Source organism: Salvelinus alpinus, chromosome 1 (assembly GCF_045679555.1).
Source record: "Salvelinus alpinus chromosome 1, SLU_Salpinus.1, whole genome shotgun sequence".
NCBI classification, from domain to species: domain Eukaryota; kingdom Metazoa; phylum Chordata; class Actinopteri; order Salmoniformes; family Salmonidae; genus Salvelinus; species Salvelinus alpinus.
Window position 1 is genome coordinate 75,989,024 of NC_092086.1, and position 23,650 is coordinate 76,012,673.

General features: G+C 42.1%; 1 protein-coding gene across 1 annotated transcript; it reads right to left on the reverse strand.

The window, feature by feature from the left end:
* Positions 1 to 63: 63 nt before the first annotated feature.
* zpr1 (ZPR1 zinc finger) lies at positions 64 to 21,259 on the reverse strand. Its single transcript, XM_071326925.1, has 14 exons — positions 20,920 to 21,259; positions 20,633 to 20,794; positions 14,518 to 14,608; positions 11,821 to 11,891; positions 10,445 to 10,531; positions 10,135 to 10,257; positions 9,836 to 9,895; positions 9,684 to 9,750; positions 3,614 to 3,684; positions 3,394 to 3,483; positions 2,576 to 2,686; positions 2,026 to 2,115; positions 1,053 to 1,118; positions 64 to 606 (listed from the first exon to the last, which is right to left on the reverse strand). Exons 1-14 carry the CDS (start codon positions 21,037 to 21,039, stop codon positions 490 to 492), a joined length of 1,326 nt encoding a protein of 441 aa, XP_071183026.1. The 5' UTR covers positions 21,040 to 21,259; the 3' UTR covers positions 64 to 489.
* Positions 21,260 to 23,650: the final 2,391 nt, after the last annotated feature.

The window sequence follows — 23,650 nt, forward strand, 5'->3', positions numbered from 1 at the left end:
TTTTCACAATCCGGGAACTTTCCATGAGGGAGCTCATGAACAAAGGACACACAGAATTGGTTATTTTAAGATCTATGGGCAATTATGCAGTGCAGTGTTTTATTATAGATAAGGTATTTATACAAGGCATAACTGTACACGGAACAAAAGCAGCCAAAATAATTTGTATACAGCAGCCAGTGTATATTCTTAATTTATTCCCATTGAACATGACCCATCAAGATAAATTAAGGCCAATTCAACTGAATCAGAATCACATTAACAACCAGATGCAAAAACACTATGTTAATGCATACTTTACTAATCAAATTATAAACATATTGATTGCTTTGTTTTAAATAAGATCTCACTTTTCAACCATATTGTGCTCAAATATCAAAACTGCAAGACCTCTGTCCTTGTGAACTTCAGTGAGGGCAAATGTCTTAAATTAATTTCCAAAGAATGCATTTTGTTTTTGTAAGATCAACCCTTCTGCTGCAGAAGTCCTTACTGCTGATAGCCCTCTGTCTTCATGTCATTCAGACCAAGGTCTTCGTTCTGCTCAAAGGTCCTGGTGTACTTCTCAGTTGTCATCTCTGGGTCTGGGTCAGGCGCATAGACGTTCTGTAGACAAACATGAGACAAATACATTCCAATTCGTTACATTCAGACAGTACATTAATGAACAAGGGCGGGAAATGAAAATGTGATTCATGAAAAATGACAAATTTATCCAGTGGGAGGAGACTTCGTGTTTGAACCTTAAAGGGATAGTCCTGGATTTGGGCAATGAGGCCCTTCATCTACTTCCCGAGTCAGATGTGGATACCATATGTGTCCAGTATGAAGACCGTTTCTAACTAGCATTAGCGCAATTGCTAACTTGCGTTAGCGCAACGACTGGAAGTCTATGGGCACAGCATGCTAGCTGTTCCTGTAGACATCCAGTAATTACACAAACACTAGCTAGCATTGGATTGCAAAACCTCTTACTTCCTTCATCCTGGATGCATTGCCAAAATTACAAATGATCCTTTTAAAAGACCTGAGAAAGAGAAGCGTCCTCGTACCTGGAGATAGCTGTTCCCTGCAGGGTCATCAAGAACAACATGAACATCCATGTCTCCCGCCATGATCTACAGTATTTTTCAAAAGAAGAGGCGTTTTAAAAAGTCCCACTCCAGCCTCCATTTCACTTTTTTCCCCCTCCACTTTTTTTGATACAGTTTCAGCATGGGTGCCAGATTGTTCTGCATTTAACTACTTTATTGTCTAGCCAAACATACTCAGGTACAGCATATGTACCCTAATAAGCAGTTCACTCAAGTTTGATCAATCAAATGTGAAATTCTTGCATGAGATTTTCTAAAGTCTAAATAAAATATCTGCAGGGCAGGTAGCCTTGCGATTAAGAGCGTTGGTCCAGTAAATGAAAGGTCACTGGTTCGAATCCCCGAGCTGACAAAATCTGTTGATATGCCCTTGAGCAAGGCACTTAACCCTAATTAATCCTGTAAGTCACAATGCATAAGTGTGTCTGCTAAATTACTCAAATGTACAACAATGTCATACTAACAGTTATTTGATGATTGAGGGCCAGAATACACTTACTGTATACAAGTGAATAAATGCCTCCTAGTTAAGCTATAAAAACTAGTTTCCCAATACATTAAGTCCTAAAAGCTCTATTTACATGGTAGTTACAATGCATTTACAATGTAGATACACATTGTTAGTATTTACAACTGTTATCCCAGTTGGTAACATTCAGTTTCAAAGAATTGCAATAAACGCAATGGAAACAAATGAATGGAGCTTAAACAACAATTACAGCGTGAGACAATAGGCTAATGAGTTCGCCTGAGTAAGTTACGAAAATCAATTGCAAATAAATGTAAAAACATTTAATTCCACACATCACTAACAGTTGTCAGTACTTTGGGATGTGTAATTACACTCAAGTTATAGATGTAAAGTGGAACCAAAACTAGATCCAAACAAAACAGTAGTGATGGACTTATTCAATAATTTTATGCCTCTAACCTTGTCAATCTTCTGGCCAAAAAGCTTAAGTTTCTCTGTTCGATCTGAAGTGGAGCTGTCTCCACAAGTGAAGGGATTTTTAGAAACAATCTGGAGGAAAAAGTGGTGGAGGAGAAACATGAATTAAAAACAAGTCCACAGTGAAAGAGAACGCAGACCAGGGGTGCACAAATCAAATTCTTGAAGCAGGTCTGCTGGTTTTGGTTTCTACATAGAAGTTAACTAATCAATTAATGTAAGAGATTGGCCACAGGTCTAAATTCGTCACTAATTAAAAAGGTGAAAATGAAATCAGCAGACACAGCAACCCTCACAGACTGGAGTTGTGTACCACTGCCTTGGAATTACAGCACATCAGCCTTGGCAAAAGTATCCACCAAGCCAAAAGTGCGCCCAGGTGCAGAGCCAGTGGACTAGAGATAACACAAGCGGCATTAAAACATATACAACTCTCCAGTGGAGACTGGCGTTCAATCCCTGTGATAACCCTTCATAATGCATTTCCCCCTCTACTTCTCAATCGACTGAATAAAGCATTAAAAGGGTTTACCAGATCTTTGATGTCTTTGAGGAGTCCCTCCAAGGTGGTGAATTTGCCACCGACAGCCGCCATCCCCAACTCAAATTCCAGCTCAGGTATGAGGATGCTACACGTCTCCGACTGCACAAACAACCACAACATGACAAAACTGGCATGGTTGAGTCAACTCCAACATGATTCAGGAATAGGATTGCTCTCCTGTGAAAAAGTTCCATGTTCCTCTTTGTATGCTTTATTCGAGGACCACAATAGAAACAAGTCATTTGACTTTATTATGTTTGTGCTTCTACACCTGCATTGCTTGCGGTTTGGGGTTTTAGGCTGGGTTTCTGTACAGCACTTCGAGATATTAGCTGATGTACGAAGGGCTATATAAAATAAACTTGATTGATTATGTTTATATCCTCCACAGTTTTTGGTGTATGTCAGGGTTCCCCAACTGGCGGCCCGGCCCACGCGCCGAATTTGGGCCGAGGGGGTCCAAATAAAAATCACCCAAGTTTTTTTATTGTTGGAAATAAGACTGGAAAAACACCAACAAATCAGCTCCAAGTGACTTCAATTTTGGAAATCTATTCCAAAGTATTCCCATGCATAATAGAGTGATACTGTATATGTGATCGTTTACAAATTTAAGCAAGGTTTGAAATTATGTTTTTTGTCAAATATATCTGTTTGGGTTTCTTACGGTCAATTTTTTGCCAACAAATTATTTCAAATTATGTTGGACAAAGCACAAACAGACCTGGGACCAGGGAAATGAAATGATACAGTAAAAGGAAACTAGTGAATGCCAGATAAACAGGCAGTACAATGGAAGGGGCTACCTTCAGAAGATCTCTGGACATGTCAGACACATCAGTGAGGTGAAGGGTTATCTTCGTGCCCAGCTCTTCTGTGGCTCCACCAGATTTCACCTTAACCACAGAATAGATAGTCATGCAGTCATATTAGCAAATTTGCAATCTATGAATATGCCTTGAAAATAAAAATGTGCCTGACAATGAATTAATGATAAAAATAAAAACAATTAAAGAGTAAACTTACTTCGTTGGTTCGATGTCCACAGTCATCACAGTTTGTTGCCATAATAATGACTTCTTTGAAATGGGGGATTTCTGAGGAATTGTAAAGGAGGATACCTACACCTTGCAAATTGAAACTTTATACACCACCTTAATCATAGGACACTACTGGGGACCAGTGATGTAGTGGTAAAAATATAGATGGTAACACTGATCGCCATTCGCAGTGATTAAAGTAACGGTCCCTATACTTTCAATGTATTTTTCTACAAAAGGAGAGGAATGCTTGCGCAAAATGAAAAAAGTGAGTAAATATTAAGTGAGTGTACTAGAGTTGTCACGATACCCACATTTTGACTTCGATACCGCTACCAGGTTAAGCATCATGATACTCAATACCGAAATGATACCACATCAAAAAAAGAAAGCGTATTAGCTAGTCAAAGAATAAACATTGAACCAATATGTTGATAAACAGTAGAAAGCGAAAATATATTCTATATTTAATTTCCTTAAAATAACAAAAGAATATCTTGCAATTTCCTTATGCAAAACCATATGAGATTCTGAGCATACAAAATAATTGTACAATACATCTAAACTATTGTAAAATGTATTTGATACATAGGGTTAATTTGCTCATCTATGGCCATAATATTGGGTAAATTACATTTATTAGACCTATGATTAATTACAACTAAATCATTTTATGTATTAAAGAATATTTTAGTTCCAAATCGACATAAAACATTAAGCTTCTATAGTGCAAGTCTCTACAATGGACTTTACACAGCATACCACGATTCCCAGAATGCATTTCAACTCTGAAGGTAGAATACTCCGCCCAGGCCTGCTACTGCTAGCAAGCTCAGACAAACGAAGTGGGTTTAGTCTAAATGTATTGCTGTCATAGGTGCATTTCACATTACCTTTGGGTTGTAATAATATTATAAAGCTCACAAAGTCATGCTGAATATATGTTGATGTCATTGTCACTTAAATCATTTGAATTGCTAGTAGAATAATGTTACAATGTGTAAAATAGTTTTGATATGTCGTTTGGGAACTAAACCTCCCTTTCACTGCACTGCTTTGTAACACCTTTTGCTTAGTTGTTTCAGTGTGCTGGCCCTCATCTGCTTTATAAGCAAAGAATTCCCCTAGTTCGCTTCTGGAGCCAATTTTGTAAGCGAGCTGTGAACACAGAGGTATGATTTTTTTAGTTAGAAGCCATGCTGTCGGCATTGTCACTCTCCTCTCGTTTGCTTCTCAAAAGTGGCTTGCGCTGTGGCAGCTGCATCTGCAAGCACAAGTAGCCTGGCTAGCTTAGAAAGATGGTGCCGGAAGAAATGGCCGCCGTTTTACGGGTGCCTAACCAATTGTGCTAGTATGCGGGTTTTTTTGCGTTATTTGTAACTTATTTTGTACATAATGTTTCTGCCACCGTATCTTATGGCAAAAAAGAGCTTCTGGAAATCAGGACAGCGATCACTCAACCTCGGATTAGACACGTCAACAAGCAGGACGCACAGGATTTACTTCAGACACCCAACAAGGCCAAAATCCCTGTCATTGGCAAGAGAAAGAGACACAGGTAGAGGATACAGGGCGGGGTGCCTCGTAAGGATCCGCTGACGGTAAGGGCAGATTTACCACTGGCCATCAATATTACTTGTCAACGTACAATCATTGGACAATAAATTAGACATGGTACGATCACGAATATCCTACCAACGGGACATCAAAAACTGTAATATCTTATGTTTCACCTAATCGGGGCTGAATGATGACATGGAAAACATTCAGCTGGCGGGATATACGCTGCACCGGCTAGATAGAACAGCACACTCCGGTAAGACGAGGGGGGGTGGTCTATGTATACTTGCAAACAGCTGGTGCACACAATCAAAGGAAGTCTCTAGATTTTGCTCGCCTGAAGTAGAGTATCTCATGATAAGCTGTGAACCACACTATTTGCCGAGAAAGTTATCAATTTTTTTCATGGCTGTTTATTTACCACCACAGACAGATGCTGGCACTAAGACCGCACTCAGTCAGCTGTATAAGGAAATAAGCAAACAGGAAACAACTCACCCTGAGGTGGTGCTCCTAGTGGCCGGGGACATAAATGCAGAAAAACTTCTATCAACTTCTATCAGCATGTTAAATGCGCAACCAAAGGGGGGGAAAATTCTAGATCACATTTACTCCACACAGACGTGTACAAAGCTCTCCCTCCATTTGGCAAATCTGCCCATAATTCTATCCTCCTGATTCCTGCTTACAAGCAAAAATGAAAGCAGGAAGCACCAGTGACTCGGGTCTATAAAAAAAGTGGTCAGATGAAGCAGATGCTAAACTACAGGACTGTTTTGCTGTCACAGACTGGAACATGTTCCAGGATTCTTCCAATGGCATTGAGGAGTACACCACATCAGTCACTGGTTTTATCAATAAGTGCATCGAGGACGTCCTCCCCACAGTGACTGTTCGTACATACACCAAACAGAAGCCATGGATTACAGGAAACATTCGCACTGAGCTAAAGGGTAGAGCTGCCGCTTTCAAGGTGCAGGACTCTAATAAATCCTGCTATCACCTCCAACGAACCATCAAATAGGCAAAGCGCCAATACAGGACTAAGATTGAATCGTATTACACCGGCTCCGATGCTCGTCGGATGTGGCAGGGCTTGCAAACTATTACAGACTACAAAGGGAAGCACAGCCGCGAGCTGCCCAGTGACAAGCCTACCAGACGAGCTAAATCACTTCTATGCTCGCTTCGAGGCAAGCAACACTGAGGCATGCATGAGAGCATCAGCTGTTCTGAACGACTGTGTGATCAAGCTGTCCGTAGTCGACGTGAGTAAGACCTTTAAACAGCTGGGCCAGACGGATTACCAGGACGTGTGCTCCGGGCATGTGCTGACCAACTGGCAACTGTCTTCACTGACATTTTCAACATGTCCCTGATTGAGTCTGTAATACCAACATGTTTCAAGCAGACCACCATAGTCCCTGTGCCCAAGAACACGAAGGCAACCTGCCTAAATGACTACAGATCCGTAGCACTCACATCCGTAGCCATGAAGTGCTTTGAAAAAGGCTGGTAATGGCTCACATTAACACCATTATCACAGAAACCCTAGACCCACTCCAATTTGCATACCGCTCAAACAGATCCACAGATGATTCACTCTATTGCACTCCACGCTGCCCTTTCCCACCTGGACAAAAGGAACCCCTACGTGAGAACACTATTCATTCTATGGGGGTGCCACAGAGTTCAAGTCTCGGGTCAACTCTTCTCTGTATACATCAATGATGTCGCTCTTGCTGCTGGTGATTCTCGGATCCATCTCTACGCAGACGACACCATTCTGTATACTTCTGGCCCCTCTTGGACACTTAACTAACCCCCAGACGAGCTTCAATGCCACACAACTCTCCTTCAGTGGCCTCCAACTGCTCTCAAATGCAAGTAAAACTAAATGCATGCTATTCAATTGATCACTGCCCGCACCTGCCCGCTCGTACAGCATCACTACTCTGGACGGCTCTGACTTAGAATACGTGGACAACTACAAATACCTAGGTGTCTGGATAGTCTGGAAGGAGAGTTTACAGTCTAACATTAAGCATCTCGAATACAAAATTAAATCTATAAATCGACTTCCTATATCTCAACAAAGCATCCTTCACTCATGCTGCCAAACATACCCTCGTAAAACTGACCATTCTACCGATCCTCGACTTCGGCGATGTGATCTATAAAATAGCCTCCAACACTCTACTCAACAAATTGGATGCAGTCTATCACAGTGCCATCCGTTTTGTCACCAAAGCCCCATACACTACCCACCACTGCGACCTGTACACTCTCGTTGGTTGACCCTTGCTTCATACTCGTCGCCAAACCCACTGGCTACAGGTCATCTACAAGTCTCTGCTAGGTAAAACCCCGCCTTATTTCAGCTCACTAGTCACCACAGCAGCACCCACTCGTAGCACGCGCTCCAGCAGGTATATCTCACTGGTCACCCCCAAAGCCAATTCCTCTTTGGTCGCCTTTCCTTCCAGTTCTCTGCTGCCAATGACTGGAACGAACTGCAAAAATCACTGAAGCTGGAGACTCATATCTCCCCCACTAGCTTTAAGCACCAGCTGGCAGAGCAGCTCACAGATCACTGCACATAGCCCATCTGTAAACAGCCCATCCATCTACCTCATCCCCATGCTGTATTTATTTATCTTGCTCCTTTGCACCCCAGTATCTCTACTTGCACATTCATCTTCTGCACATCTACCATTCCAGTGTTTAATGGCTATATTGTAATTACTTCGCCACCATGGCCTATTTACTGCCTTAACTCCCTTATCTTAACTCATTTGCATTCACTGTATATAGACTCTTGTTTTATTTTTTCCCAACTGTATTATTGACTGTATGTTTTGTTTATTCCGTGTGTAACTCTGTGTTGTTGTATGTGTCAAATTGCTATGCTTTATCTTGGCCAGGTCGCAGTTGCAAATGAGAACTTGTTCCCAACTAGCCTACCTGGTTAAATAAAGGTGAAATAAAAAGCTCAGCGTTCAACACCATAGTGCCCTCAAAGCTCATCACTAAGCTAAGGATCCTGGGACTAAACGCCTCCCTCTGCAATTGGATCCTGGACTTCCTGACGGGCCACCCCCAGGTGGTGAGGGTAGACAGCAACATCTGCCATGCTGATCCTCAACACCGGAGCCCCTCAGGGGTGCGTGCCCAGTCCGCTTCTGTACTCCCTGTTCACCCACGACTGCATGGCCAGGCACGACTCCAACATCATCATTAAGTTTGCAACAGTGGTAGGCCTGATCACCGACAAGACAGCCTATAGGGAGGATGGTCAGAGACCTGGCTGGGTGGTGCCAGAAAAACAACTTATCCCTCAACAGAATCAAGACAAGGAGATGATTGTGGACTACAGGAAACGGAGGACCGAGCAAGCCCCCATTCTCATCAACGGGGCTGTAGTGGAGCAGGTTGAGAGGTGCAAGTTCCTTGGTGTCCACATTACCAACAAACTATCATGGTCCAAACACACCAAGACAATTGTAAAGGCATGACCAAGCCTATTCCCCCTCAGGAAACTAAAAAGATTTGGCATGGGTCCTGAGATCCTCAAAAGGTTCTACAGCTGCACCATCGAGAGCATCCTGACTGGTTGCATCACTGCCTGGTATGGCAACTGCTCGGCCTCCGACCTCAAGGCACTACAGAGGGTAGTGCGTACGGCCCAGTACATCACTGGGGCTAAGCTACCTGTCATCCAGGACCTCTATACCAGGCAGTGTCAGAGGAAGGCCCTGAAAATTGTCAAAGACCCCAGCCACCCCAGTCAAACTGTTCTCTGCGCTACCGCATGGCAAGCGGTACCGGAGCGCCAAGTCTAGGACCAAAAGGCTTTTCAACAGCTTTTACCCTCAAGCCATAAGACTCCTGAACAGGTCATCAAAACAGCTACCTGGACTATTTGCATTGTGTCCCACCACCCCCTCTTTTAAGCTGCTGCTACTCTCCGTTTATCATCTATGCATAGTCACCTTAACTATACCTACTTGTACATATTACCTCAATTAGCCTGACTAACCGGTGCCCCGCACATTGACTCTGTGCCGGTACCACCTGTATATAGCCTCACTACTGTTATTTTACTTATTTTTTTTCTCCTCCTCTTTACTTATCATTTACCTAATACCTATTCCTTCCTTCTAAATTACGCTGTTGGTTAGGGCTTGTAAGTCAGCATTTCACTGTAAGGTCTACACCGGTTGTATTCGGCGCACATGACAAATAAAGCTTTGTTTGATTTGACTTACTGCCCCCTTGAGAAGATTCACACAAATTACTAGACAAACTCGATCCTCTCAATCCGTATAAGACGTGAGGCACATTTGACAGAAGTACCGAAAGAAACAATTCTCATACCAAACAGTTTATGTTCTAGTAGTCGAATAGGTACAGAAGTTTCAGTGTAGCGTGCAACACTAGCGTTAACCCTCCACTACACCACTGCTGGGGAAAACCAAAGAGACTGGAAAGGATACGGACAAGCTTCATGTTTGTCGAGGCTGGGGCATTGCACTCTGGACAGTTCGTATTAAATGTTAACACCTGAGGGAGAAATTGTATATATTACTCAAGGGTAAATTGAGGAAAAACTCAATCTAAATTGATGCATAAAGTCTGGAAATCCCACCTCATTTCTCATACTGTCAATGTCATTAATGGGCTTTTCCTCTTCCTCCTCATCTTCAGCCTGAGCAAAAAAACAAGAAGAAAAAAAAGTCAGTCGCATTATTCTTATGCTCGATAAAAGTTTATTGGTGAACATGGGTCAAATTACAAAATGACTTCTGCAGTCTATTGTTTTCTTCTACCCTGTGAGGATTCCACACACATTGGCACAAGACATGAGAACAGCAACCAAGGCACTGCCTTTCTAAAACAGATGTGTCCCCTTACAGGAGTAGTGATGTGTCAAGTCAAACTACTCGCCTTTATTCCTAACTGGGCGTCCTGTTGGGGAGTTCTTGTGTAGTTGCAGACCGAGAGAGCCTCATCCTTCTGCGGAGCAAAGGGGTTCTCCACAAAACTGTTCCCAGATGGATCATCAATGACCTACAACAACAACACACATACTCATGTATCTTACAGAATGATCCTCTGTTTAAGAAATCCAGAGTAAAGAAAGAACATTGTACTTTAATTAAACCTGTGCCTTCATTGTATAGCTAGAAATGTTTAATTGCATGTAACTTCAATCTTGTACACAGATGAGAGGCTGAAGCGATACAATTGGACATACCAGTGTGAATCCACTTTCACCTTCTTTCAGCTCCTTCAATTTATCAATGAACTCACTGATTTTTACAGCAACTTCTGGTGCAGTTTCCTTCAAGCATAAACATGATTTAGTCAACAACAAGCAGTAAAGTACACTACCGTTCATAAGTTTGGGGTCACTTAGAAATGTCCTCGTCTTTGAAAAGCAATTTTTGTCCATTAAAATAACATCAAATTATTAGACATTGTTAATGTTGTAAATGTCTATTGTAGCTGGAAACAGCTGATTTTTTGAATGGAATATCTACATAGGTGTACAGAGGCCCATTATCAGCAACCATCACTCCTATGTTCCAATGGCATGTTGTGTTAGCTAATTCAAGTTGATAATTTTAAAAGGCTAATTGATCATTGGAAAAACCTTTTGCAATTATGTTAGCACAGCTGAAAACTGTTCTGATTAAAGAAGCAATAAAACGGGCCTTCTTTAGACTAGTTGAGTATCTGGACCATCAGCATTTGTGGGTTCAATTACAGGCTCAAAATGGCCAGAAACAAAGAACTTTCTTCTGAAACTCGTCAGTCTATTCTTGTTCTGAGAAATGAAGGCTTTTCCATGTGAGAAATTGCCAAGAAACGGAAGATCTCGTACAACGCTGTGTACTACTCCCTTCACAGAACAGCGCAAACTGGCTCTAACCAGAATAGAAAGTGTGAGGCCCCGGTGCAAGAGGACAAGTACATTAGAGTGCCTAGTTTGAGAAACAGACGGCTCAAGTCCTCAACTGGCAGCTTCCTTAAATAGTAACCGCAAAACACCAGTCTCAACGTCAACAGTGAAGAAGGCACTCCGGGATCCTTGCCTTCTAGGCATAGTGTCAAAGAAAGCCATATCTTAGACTGGCCAATAAAAAGAAAAAAGATGGGAAATAGAACAGACACTCGACAGAGGAACTCTGCCCAGAAGGCCAGCATCCCAGAGTCGCCTCTTCACTGTTGACATCGAGACTGGTGTTTTGCAGGTACTATTTAATAAAGCAGCCAGTTGAGGACTTGTGAGGCGTCTTTCTCAAACTAGACACTAACGTACTTGTCCTCTTGCTCAGTTGTGCACCAGCTAACACAACGTGCCATTGGAACACAGGAGTGATGGTTGCTGATAATGGGCCTCTGTACGCCTATGTAGATATTCCATAAACAAATCTGCTGTTTCCAGCTACAATAGTCATTTTCAACATTAACAATGTCTACACTGTATTTGTGATCAATTTGATGTTATTTTAATGGACAGAAATGTGCTTTTCTTTCTAAAACAAGGATATTTCTAAGTGACCCCAAACTTATGAACGGTAGTGTAAGTATGGCATTTAGTAAAATCAAAGTAAACAAAGCTTATACATTTCTTAGTGGCTGGTCTTGCTCCAACCCTGCAACTGCACGGTCTAAGAGGCCTTCGATGGTAGAGAGTGCTAGGGAGCAAGAGGCAAAGTTAATGGCTACTGTACAACTGTTCTTCATCTCCTAAGTGCATGAAGATTAATTTACTACAACAGTTGGATTAATTAAGTCAAGTTTAGCCTACGACACTGTGCTACCTTCGGAAAATACCTGTATAATAGGGATGTGCATCTTTCTCTTTCCAGACAATTCTCCGATACAGGAAAGATGGATTTTAGTTTGAAACGATTCAGTGGAATTTGGTTTGATTAGAGGAACGAATCGATGCAACTTTTGTTACATAAACACATTCATTTTCCAATTTTAAAATAAAATCTGATGCCGATGGAGCTCAGGAGCTGGGCCTCTCTGAACTGGATCTCTGTGTGTGTGTGTGTGAATGATGTACTCTCTAGGTCTTCGGTTTATGTAGGCACCTGAAAGGAGCCATTAGGGAACCTGGGCAACTACCAGATTAAAAAATTGTTAGCGCTAGTAATGTATCAATATTTATCTTAGAAAACTAGCTATGACATAGCCAATGAATATATAGCACAACTTTGGATTTCACCCCCGTTTAGACCGTTTGGAAGTTGACAGACTTCGAGTGACCTTTTCTTCTCAGGTTAGAACATGCAGTGTGCAATGTTCCCTCTCCCCCCGGGACTGCCGCACAGAAGAAATAACAAGAGAACTTTCTAGTTAACACTATCAACGTTTCCCTTTACTGTGGGAACTGTGATCGAGTCAATGCAATATCAGCCACTTTCAATGCAACATACAGAGAAAATAAAACTATGCAAGAGATGTTCTTGTACGCAGAGCACATTGGAGTAGGATTCTATTGCATTGACAGGCACGACTAAGGCCCATACGCTACACAGACCAGTGTGCTTTAACCAATCAGAGCTGCAGTATCCCTATATGCAAATAGACCACTGCCATACATGGATATGTACCATTCACTTTGATCTGGACTGGCTTTACAGCATAAGTGGTCACGAGTAGATGCGCTTGTTTTAAGATCAAAGCGAGAGCTGCATGTAGTCACGTGTGCACATTTGTTCATATTCTTCACGAGTAAGTGAGCTATTAGCCCAGTTATAGCTAATTGCGTGTCAGCAATGGTGGAGTGGTTGCTTCCTACAAGAGCACAAAACGTGTGCATTTCTATCCTTTGAAACAGCAAGTCTGGTAAAGAGCTTTTTTTCTGTCTTAAAGGGGCAGTGTTACAATTTGAGACCGGCTTGAATAAGTCAAGTAGCCAATAGGCAGATGGTAGCATAATTTGTCTGATTCTTTATAATAAATGGTATGGGAATAATAATGTAAAGTGGTTTATTGCATCAACCACCACAACATTTTCAGTCACCTTGTCTGAATGACCAGTGGTCAACAGGTTAATGTCAATCCCTACATGTTTTTTGGAAGTCTTATGAATGTAGGCCTACATTGAACACCCCACATTGGCTTCTACTGCAGGCTGAATGATAGAACCGCTATTTCAATGTTCAAATTTGATGGGATGCATTTTGCCCATAGTTTTTTTTTAATGGTAGGCCACTCTGATCAAATAGCCACAGTAGCCTTCTTGGTCAATGTTATAACTAACTTAAAAACGGGTACAGCCTCAGTGCTCACAGTAGAATTTTCACAACATTGAAGTGTGCGCTCAACAGACCTGAAATTTGCTCAGTGCCGAAGAAAATGGAGGCAACATTGAGTGCCGGTAGCAAAAGTGATTGCTGTCCTCGTAATGAAATTGCTTACCTAAAAATGACCATATATACTGATTGTTTCAAGCAAAACTACCAAAACTATTGCTGATGGTGAACCTGAACAATCAAAATAAAATACAATGTAAGCCCCGATCAGCATGTAGGCTACAGTATAGCCAGATGAGTTGTGTCTCCAGGGGTAGCACAGGCTACTTTTATTCCGGTAAAACACAATTTAACAGTACATTTGATTTAAAAAATGACATAGCAAATGACATTGGTTGTCACTCAACTAATTAAGCACAAGCCATTTAACATATATTTGAATGGTGAAGGTGATGCACATATGTGCCAGATCAGGAATACCCTTCGTTTTGTCAGCACACAAAGCTGCGCAGTTTGACTAGGCTACTGATATTGCCTGGGGTTGTTATGCGTGCAAAATGACTTGGAGATCAATGACTGTCAACATGATTACATGCTTTGTTCCACACTGAAGGAGAGGATGCAGTTGTCATAAAATGAGGTATTTTCGGGAAGGTAGAAAGTAATTGGAGCCAATTGTTTTAGTGAATCAGATTTTGAACCGACTTTCTGACCGATGCATGCTACATTTGGATCGGTTTGGATTCCCAGACTGACGTACTCATATTTTAAACATTTTAACAGGGGGCCGATGCGTATTGGTGAATCGTTACATTCCTACTGTATAAACAAAAAAAGGATAAAAATGATTCCAGTAATATAGCTAAGAGGAATCTCAGCAGTAAAATACAGTATTATTAGATGAACAGACGAGGAAATTCTCTAGATCTGAGACCAAGCTAGCAATTCTCAGGCCGACAATGGGTGACCCTAATTTCTGGAATCAGTGGCAACCTGACAGTGCCTGAAAAGTGAAAAATGTTTTCCAAATCAACAAAGTTGAGGGAGTACTTACAGCCCTTTTGTGTGTATGGGGGTATTTCAAAATCCAGTTCAGGGATTCTGGTGGTTGCACTGTCTGCTTTGACAACTTCTCGATTCATATCCTACAAAACACAACAAAACAGACAAAATATAGAATAAAAGATCATCAAATAAAGTTAGCTATCTATATAAAATCAACAGTGTGCTGCATCTAGCCTGGTCCTAGGTGGACCCTCTTGGGAAGCATTGACGACGGCACGGCCAATGTGTACAACAGTCCCAACAATCTGTCTAAACGTTAACAATTCTCACTTGACAGTTTTAGATATGAAAGTAACATTCCAAAGGCTTCCTATCATCGAGAAATTATTTTCAAAAAACAAAAGGTCAAATTAATATAACATTTATTTTTATTTTTATCGAAACCCACACAGCCATACTGTTGCACGGTTTTTCCATTACAGCACCAGTGATTATGTTAATGTTGGCTCTAGTGTTATTTTTTGGGGGAACTGTGTTTCCGTCACAGAGTGTGACAACACTTGAACAGATGAACAGAATCAACCACCTCTGCATTATCACCATAGTTGCTTTGCGCGGTGTTAACAGTGGAAGGGGTTAACCAAGGTTAAGAGTTAGCCATTGTTATGTAAATACCAGCTGAAAAGTACCAGCGGCCTCACCTTGGCCCCAAGTCAGAACAGGTCCAGAGGACATGGCCCGGTGAGACACAGAGGTGAAAACACAAAAGTCTGAGGCCTTTTTGTTAAAACACTTGAGTAGGACTAAATCCTCTGAAAATTCTCTACAACTTTTCTAGCATCTCTGAACACCTGTGTGTAAAGAAAGAAGGACGCCAGAAAAAAATACTAAATCAGCTGCAACTGTGTTTAACAGTGTATATTTTGTATTTGTAAAATTATTTTGATGTGATATTAAAACTATTCATAGACGTATTTCTAGAGCTGCTTCAAAATTGCAAATCTATTAGAGTTTAGATTGAGTATCAGGCTGTTCCGGCTTCCAGAGCCAGTTTACCTCTGAACATAATGGTTTATTTCTCATGTGTTTTTTTCCTTCTTATTTAACTCTACAACATTGGGAAAGAGCTTGTAAGTAAGTATTTCACTGTATGGGCTACCTACACCTGTTGTATTTGGTGCATTTGACAAATAACATTTGATCTTGGACAGTAAAGGAATAGGCTAGCCCACACTCCTTAACAGCTCATCTTGAGCTAGCCTAGTCGCAGATCTGTTTCTCCTCTTGCCAATGCCAACTCCATTGACGTTTGGCATGACAATGACTTGACAGCTAACACAGACAGGCACTCAGGCTAGCTAGTATTCCCAATTGTTGCTAGCCACGCACATTTACATAGAGAAAAAAAAACGTCCTTGTTGGTCACAAATGTTGAATAAAATTATATTTGAATTTACTCTGCGGATTGTATGTGGGGTTGGTCCTAGAGGGTCGAAATTCTTAACAAAATATCAACAGAAAGTATTATTAAACAGACTTCAAAACAAGGGTCTGTGTGGCAAATAAGATTTCTTTGCTCGTGACCAAAAGCATATGCACAAGACGCAAGTACATGCACACATACTAACAAATCAAATCAAATCAAATTTTATTAGTCACATACACATGGTTAGCAGATGTTAATGCGAGTGTAGCGAAATGCTTGTGCTTCTAGTTCCGACAATGCAGTAATAACCAACAGTAATCTAACCTAACAATTCCACACTACTACCTTACACACACACAAGTGTAAGGGATAAAGAATATGTACATAAAGATATATGGATGAGTGGTGGTACAGAACGGCATGGCAGATGCAGTAGATGGTATAGAGTACGGTATATACATATGAGATGAGTACTGTAGGGTATGTAAACATAAAGTGGCATAGTTTAAAGTGGCTAGTGGTACATGTATTGCATAAAGATGGCAAGATGCAGTAGATGATATAGAGTACAGTATATATACATATGAGATGGGTAATGTAGGGTATGTAAACATTGTATTAAGTGGCATTGCTTAAAGTGGCTAGTGGTACATTTTTACATAATTTCCATCAATTCCCATTTTTAAAGTGGCTGGAGTTGAGTCAGTATGTTGGCAGCGGCCGCTAAATGTTAGTGGTGGCTGTTTAACAGTCTGATGGCCTTGAGATAGAAGCTGTTTTTCAGTCTCTCGGTCCCTGCTTTGATGCACCTGTACTGACCTCGCCTTCTGGATGATAGCGGGGTGAACAGGCAGTGGCTTGGGTGGTTGTTGTCCTTGATGATCTTTATGGCCTTCCTGTGACATCGGGTGGTGTAGGTGTCCTGGAGGGCAGGTAGTTTGCCCCTGGTGATGCGTTCTGCAGACCTCACTACCCTCTGGAGAGCCTTACGGTTGTGGGCGGAGCAGTTGCCGTACCAGGCGGTGATACAGCCCGACAGGATGCTCTCGATTGTGCATCTGTAGAAGTTTGTGAGTGCTTTTGGTGACAAGCCGAATTTCTTCAGCCTCCTGAGGTTGAAGAGGCGCTGCTGCGCCTTCTTCACAACGCTGTCTGTGTGGGTGGACCAGTTCAGTTTGTCCGTGATGTGTACACCGAGGAACTTAAAACTTTCCACCTTCTCCACTACTGACCCGTCGATGTGGATAGGGGGGTGCTCCCTCTGCTGTTTCCTGAAGTCCACAATCATCTCCTTTGTTTTGTTGACGTTGAGTATGAGGTTATTTTCCTGACACCACACTCCGAGGGCCCTCACCTCCTCCCTGTAGGCCGTCTCGTCGTTGTTGGTGATCAAGCCTACCACTGTAGTGTCATCCGCAAACTTGATGATTGAGTTGGAGGCGTGCATGGCCACGCAGTCGTGGGTGAACAGGGAGTACAGGAGAGGGCTCAGAACGCACCCTTGTGGGGCCCCAGTGTTGAGGATCAGCGGGGTGGAGATGTTGTTACCTACCCTCACCACCTGGGGGCGGCCCGTCAGGAAGTCCAGGACCCAGTTGCACAGGGCGGGGTCGAGACCCAGGGTCTCGAGCTTGATGACGAGTTTGGAGGGTACTATGGTGTTAAATGCTGAGCTGTAATCGATGAACAGCATTCTCACATGGGTATTCCTCTTGTCCAGATGGGTTAGGGCAGTGTGCAGTGTGGTTGCGATTGCGTCGTCTGTGGACCTATTGGGTCGGTAAGCAAATTGGAGTGGGTCTAGGGTGTCCGGTAGGGTGGAGGTGATATGGTCCTTGACTAGTCTCTCAAAGCACTTCATGATGACGGAAGTGAGTGCTACGGGGCGGTAGTCGTTTAGCTCAGTTACCTTAGCTTTCTTGGGAACAGGAACAATGGTGGCCCTCTTGAAGCATGTGGGAACAGCAGACTGGGATAAGGATTGATTGAATATGTCCGTAAACACACCAGCCAGCTGGTCTGCGCATGCTCTGAGGACGCGGCTGGGAATGCCGTCTGGGCCTGCAGCCTTGCGAGGGTTAACACGTTTAAATGTTTTACTCACCTCGGCTGCAGTGAAGGAGAGCCCGCAGGTTTTGGTAGGGGGCCGTGTCAGTGGCACTGTATTGTCCTCAAAGCGGGCAAAAAAGTTGTTTAGCCTGTCTGGGAGCAAGACATCCTGGTCCTCGACGGGGCTGGTTTTCTTTTTGTAATCCGTGATAGACTGTAGACCCTGCCACATACCTCTTGTGTCTGAGCTGTTGAATTTCGACTCGATTTTGTCTCTGTACTGAGACTTGGCCTGTTTGATTGCCTTGCGGAGAGAATAGCTACACTGTTTGTATTCGGTCATGCTTCCGGTCACCTTGCCCAGGTTAAAAGCAGTGGTTCGCGCTTTCAGTTTCACGCGAATGCTGCCGTCAATCCACGGTTTCTGGTTTGGGAATGTTTTTATCGTTGCTGTGGGTACGACATCGTCAATGCACTTCCTAATGAACTCGCTCACCGAATCAGCATATTCGTCAATATTGTTGTTGGACGCGATGCGGAACATATTCCAATCTGCGTGATCGAAGCAGTCTTGAAGCGTGGATTCAGATTGGTCGGACCAGCGTTGAACAGACCTGAGCGCGGGAGCTTGTTGTTTGAGTTTTTGTTTGTAGGCTGGAATCAACAAAATGGAGTCGTGGTCAGCTTTTCCGAAAGGGGGGCGGGGGAGGGCCTTATAAGCGTCGCGGAAATTAGTGTAACAATGGTCTAGTGTTTTTCCAGCCCTGGTAGCACAATCGATATGCTGATAGAATTTAGGGAGTTTTGTTTTTAGATTAGCCTTGTTAAAATCCCCAGCTACGATGAATGCAGCCTCAGGGTGTGTGGTTTCCAGTTTACAAAGAGTCAGATAAAGTTCGTTCAGGGCCATCGATGTGTCTGCTTGGGGGGGAATGTATACGGCTGTGATTATGATTGACGAGAATTCCCTTGGTAGATAATGCGGTCGACATTTGATTGTGAGGAGTTCTAGATCAGGTGAACAGAACGACTTGAGTTCTTGTGTGAACAGAAGTCTTGCAGGTGTTTATGGTTTTGCACAAGTGATTGAAATTTCAACAGCAGTACCAGTGCTCTAAAAAGTTAGGTAATAATACTTTCCTATAGATATTGTCTCAAATTATTTCTACTTACTGAAGGACCAACCTCACAGACAACCAGTAGAGTAAGTTAAAGTTTAATTCTAAACATTCTGGCTTGTAAGGAAACTTACCAAGTTTTTGCAATGCTTTGTTTCAGACTGTATACCCAGAACTGGTATCACAGGTTGATTTATTAGGCAAGCCAGCTACCTACATCTTAAAGCCTACCACATGTCAGTGGTTCAGCATATGCCTGGGAAAGGAACTCCATCCTAGCTAGATTACAGGACAAAGCTGTTTAAACAATTTTTGGTATATTATCAAAATAAATCCCAGCACATTTTTTAGACTCATTAAGCAGCTTTCACTGATTAATTAGAAAACTATTGGGACCTACTGTTGAACGTTCAATTTTTATTCCTAAAACGATGCTGTCGCTGTTTCCTCTTGACAATTGAAAATAAGGAATGCCGTACAGAATACAAATATTCCAAAACATGCATCCTGTTTGCGACACAGAACTAAAGTCATATTGCAAAAATGTGGCAAAGCAATTCACTATTTGCCTGAATAAAAAGTGTTATATTTGGGCAAAATCCAATACAACACATTACTGAGTACCACTCTCCATATTTTCAAGCATAGTGGTGGCTGCATCATGTTATGGGTATGCTTGTAATAGTTAAGGACTGGGGAGTTTTTCCAGGATAAAAAGAAACCTAATGGAGCTAAGCATAGTCATATTCCTAGAGGAAAACCTGGTTCAGTTTGCTTTCCACCAGACTCTAGATGAATTCACCTTTCAGAAGGACAATAACCTAAAACAAGGCCAAATCTACACTGGAGTTGTTTACCAAGACGACATTGATTGTGCCTGAGTGGCCCAGTTACAGTTTTGACTTGTATCTGCTTGAAAATCTATGGCAAGACTTGAAAATGGTTGTCTAACAATGATCAACAAACAATTTGATAGAGCTTCAATTTTGAAATGAAGAAATGGGCAAATGTTGCACAACTCAGGTGTGGAAAGCTCTTAGAGACCCAGAAAGACAGCTGTATTCGCTGCCAAAGGTGATATTGACAGGGCTGTGAATACTTATGGAAATTATATATTTAATTTCTAATTTATTTGCTAAAATGTGTCATTATGGGGTATTGTGTGTAGATGGCTGAGAAAAAAAATCTATTGAATCCATTTTGAATTCAGGTTGTAACAACAAAATGTGGAATAAGCCAAGGGGTATGAATACTTTGAAGGCATTGTATATTTCACTAGTTTAACCATTTAGAGTTTGAAAATGTTTTTATGCAACATTTTACTGGATCTAGAAAGAGTTTCCATACATAACTAGTTGATTGTAACGGGCTAACGTAATGTTCCATTAGCTGTTACAAGATAGTCAAATTATTTTCTACGCCAAACGTACTGTAACGTTTGGCGTGTAACGGCCATGTAACGGCTAATGGAGCATCACAATAGCCCATTACAATCTGTTAGTTAGTTCCCATATATAGTGAGTGACCGTGCACCAGTTCGTTAATTTCCCCTCCCTAGCTAGATAGCCTACCTGTTTTGACTTGACATTGAGTGTGTAGGTGATGCCTTGATCCTGTATGCGACCAGCTGATTGGATTTCAGTGTTTGACCAACTGCAGTTGGGGCAGGTGAAAGAACTGATGATAACTTCTTTGAAGAAAGGAATCTTCGTAAGAAGAATACGTGTCATTCCCTACAAAGAGTGAGAGAACACATGTTGGATGACAGTCAATCATACTGCGATAGACAATTCCATACGTTTAATTAACTGGTCTGTGTGTTAGCTAGCTCGTTAACGTTACCTAGCTAGCTACTTACATTTTGGTAACAATTCATGCACAGACTCTCGATTTCGGTGGGTTGACTGTCTTCGTCATCAGCATCGATCTCCTTGAAAACACTACCGCCACGGACATTTTCCTCTGCGATGACGGACATTATTTCACTTCACGATTGTTGTCGATAAAAAATGAACTGTTATTTTGCATATGCCGTCCGCTGTTTCTGGAACTTTCTATTACAACCGAAGGTGCGGTTCAAAACGCACGTTTCAACTCTGCGTGTCTCCTTATCCCTGAAATAAACGTGACATACATCTACTTCTTTGGTGGAAAATGGCACATGTTTTGTGCGCATGCGTAAACCCAATGAACGTGTCGTCATTTTGCAGGAAGTGGCCTTGTTAGTTATTTAAAGTTTCTAAACGGGATCCTTAGAACGTCCCATTTTTTATGTTATTTACTTATTTAATTATTTAACCTTTATTTGACTAGGCAAGTCAGTTGAGATCAAATTCTTATTTACAATGACACCCTACCCCGGTCAAATGTGCGCTGCCCTATGAGACTCCCAATCACGAGTTTGGGGAGTTTCTCCCATTCTTCTCTGCAGATCCTCTCAAGCTCTGTCAGGTTGGATGGGGAGCGATGTGATAAAGCCTGGATTGGAACCAAAGACTGCACTGAGATTCAGTGCCTTAGCCCGCTGCACCACTCGGGAGCTCATACTGTAATGGTCATGGATTGTTCAGAAAGTCGTTTTATTCATTGAATTGTTTGTGTCAATAATTTAAAACAATTATATCAATAATGGGCAAAAACGTAGCGCAATGGTCATCAAGCCAAAAACGTCATAAAAAGCATCAGACAGAAGTAAATTAATTCACAATCACAAATATAATTTTATATATATCTTGAATGACCACTTTTTCACGAATGTAATGATATAGTCGTCAAGCCCATTCAAAAGATTAGGGGACATGACCCAGAAGTAAAGTGGAAGATGTCATCACGAAAGATGGGGGATCAATTAAGATGCCCCACTCAAGCTGTTAACCATTTTTTATTTACGTCAGTCTGCTTATGTAACAGTTTAACTTTAGTCCGTACCCTTGCCCCGACCGGGCGCGAACCAGGAACCCTCTGCACAAATCAACAACAGTCACAAACGAAGCATCGTTACCCATCGCTCCACAAAATCCGCGGCCCTTGCAGAGCAAGGGGAACCACTACTTCAAGGTCTCAAAGCGAGTGACGTCACCAATTGAAACGCTATTAGCGCGCACCACCGCTAACTAGCTAGCCATTTCACATCGGTTACACTCACCCCCCTTTCGATCACCTCCTTTTCCGCAGCAACCAGTGATCCGGGTCAACAGCATCAATGTAACAGTATATCTTTAGTCTGTTCCCTCGACCCGGGCGCGAACCAGGGACCCTCTGCACATATCAACAACAGTCACCCACCAGTTCGCGCCCATCACTTACCCATCGCTCCACAAAAGCCGCGGCCCTTGCAGAGCAAGGGGAACCACTACTTCAAGGTCTCAAAGCGAGTGACGTCACCGTTTGAAAGGCTATTAGCACGCACCACCGCTAACTAGCTAGCCATTTCACATCGGTTACACTTAACGGGGTGGCTCTCCCATAGGCACCAATGTGATAGCAGCTGGGTCTGGTCTGCTTAGTTAATTGATTCTATATGAACCAGTAAGAATAATCGCTTCCGTCTGATGTCTCTTTCACAGAGAATATCCCATAGAAATAGTTAGAGGACGCAACATTGTATCTGTGCCATTATGGTGTCTGTGAGAACATGGACAGCGCCATTGAGGCCATCTCAATTTTGGACAGATACCCTGGATGAAATTATGTGATCCTTCCTTAACCCATAGGGAGTCCCACCCAGTTGACTACTTAAAAATTGTGAAAGTCCTCAATTGTGCTGCCCATGCGAAAACAAACGTTTTAGCACTAGTCCTCTATCTAGCTCTATGGTATATCAAGAACTAGGGCAAGTTTGTTTTGCATAGCCTGATACCCCAGGTGGGCAGAGTACGCACATTTGAAGCCTTTTGAAGGCCCTCGGATCAATTCCCCAACTTAGGCTTGTCTCAACTTACTGTTGCGAGTTAGAATAAACAAGGTTCCATTTAAAAATGTGGTTGTGCATCAGCATTATTCCTCATGTCAGTCGCTGATAGTCAGTTAGCCCATGTCAGCAAATATTTTTTAGATTGCTAAATTAGCTGGCCACTATCTAAACTTGTTATCAAGATTGAATTACTGGCCTGGAGGCCCCATTGATTTTGTTAGGCAGTCTCACGCAGATATTATATTTAAAACATGTCTCTCCAACCTATGGCAAAATGTGTAGAATGCAGGTAATTTGCTGTAAAACAGCTCATTTTCCTCCCCACCCCATGGCAAAATGAGTAGAATCGCATGAAGGAGGTTTGGTCTGTACCAAAACTCCTTATTTCTGGCAGACCTCAGACAAGAATATAACCAATGGTCTACTCACTGCATCTTTATGTAATGATACTGTTCATATGGTAAACTAAACAAAGCAGTTGTGAGATTTGGGCCTCAAAATGTTGTCAGTGAGTCAGAGTGTTAGCTACGATATGAGACTTCGATGAGTCACCGGATTCCATTATCAGCCACTAGTAGGAATGTGCTTTGCACAAATTATTTAGATAATTCCCCTCAAATATGAAATAACTGTCCTTCTCAAATCTGTGAAAGTTAAGCCTACTTAATTTCCCTTC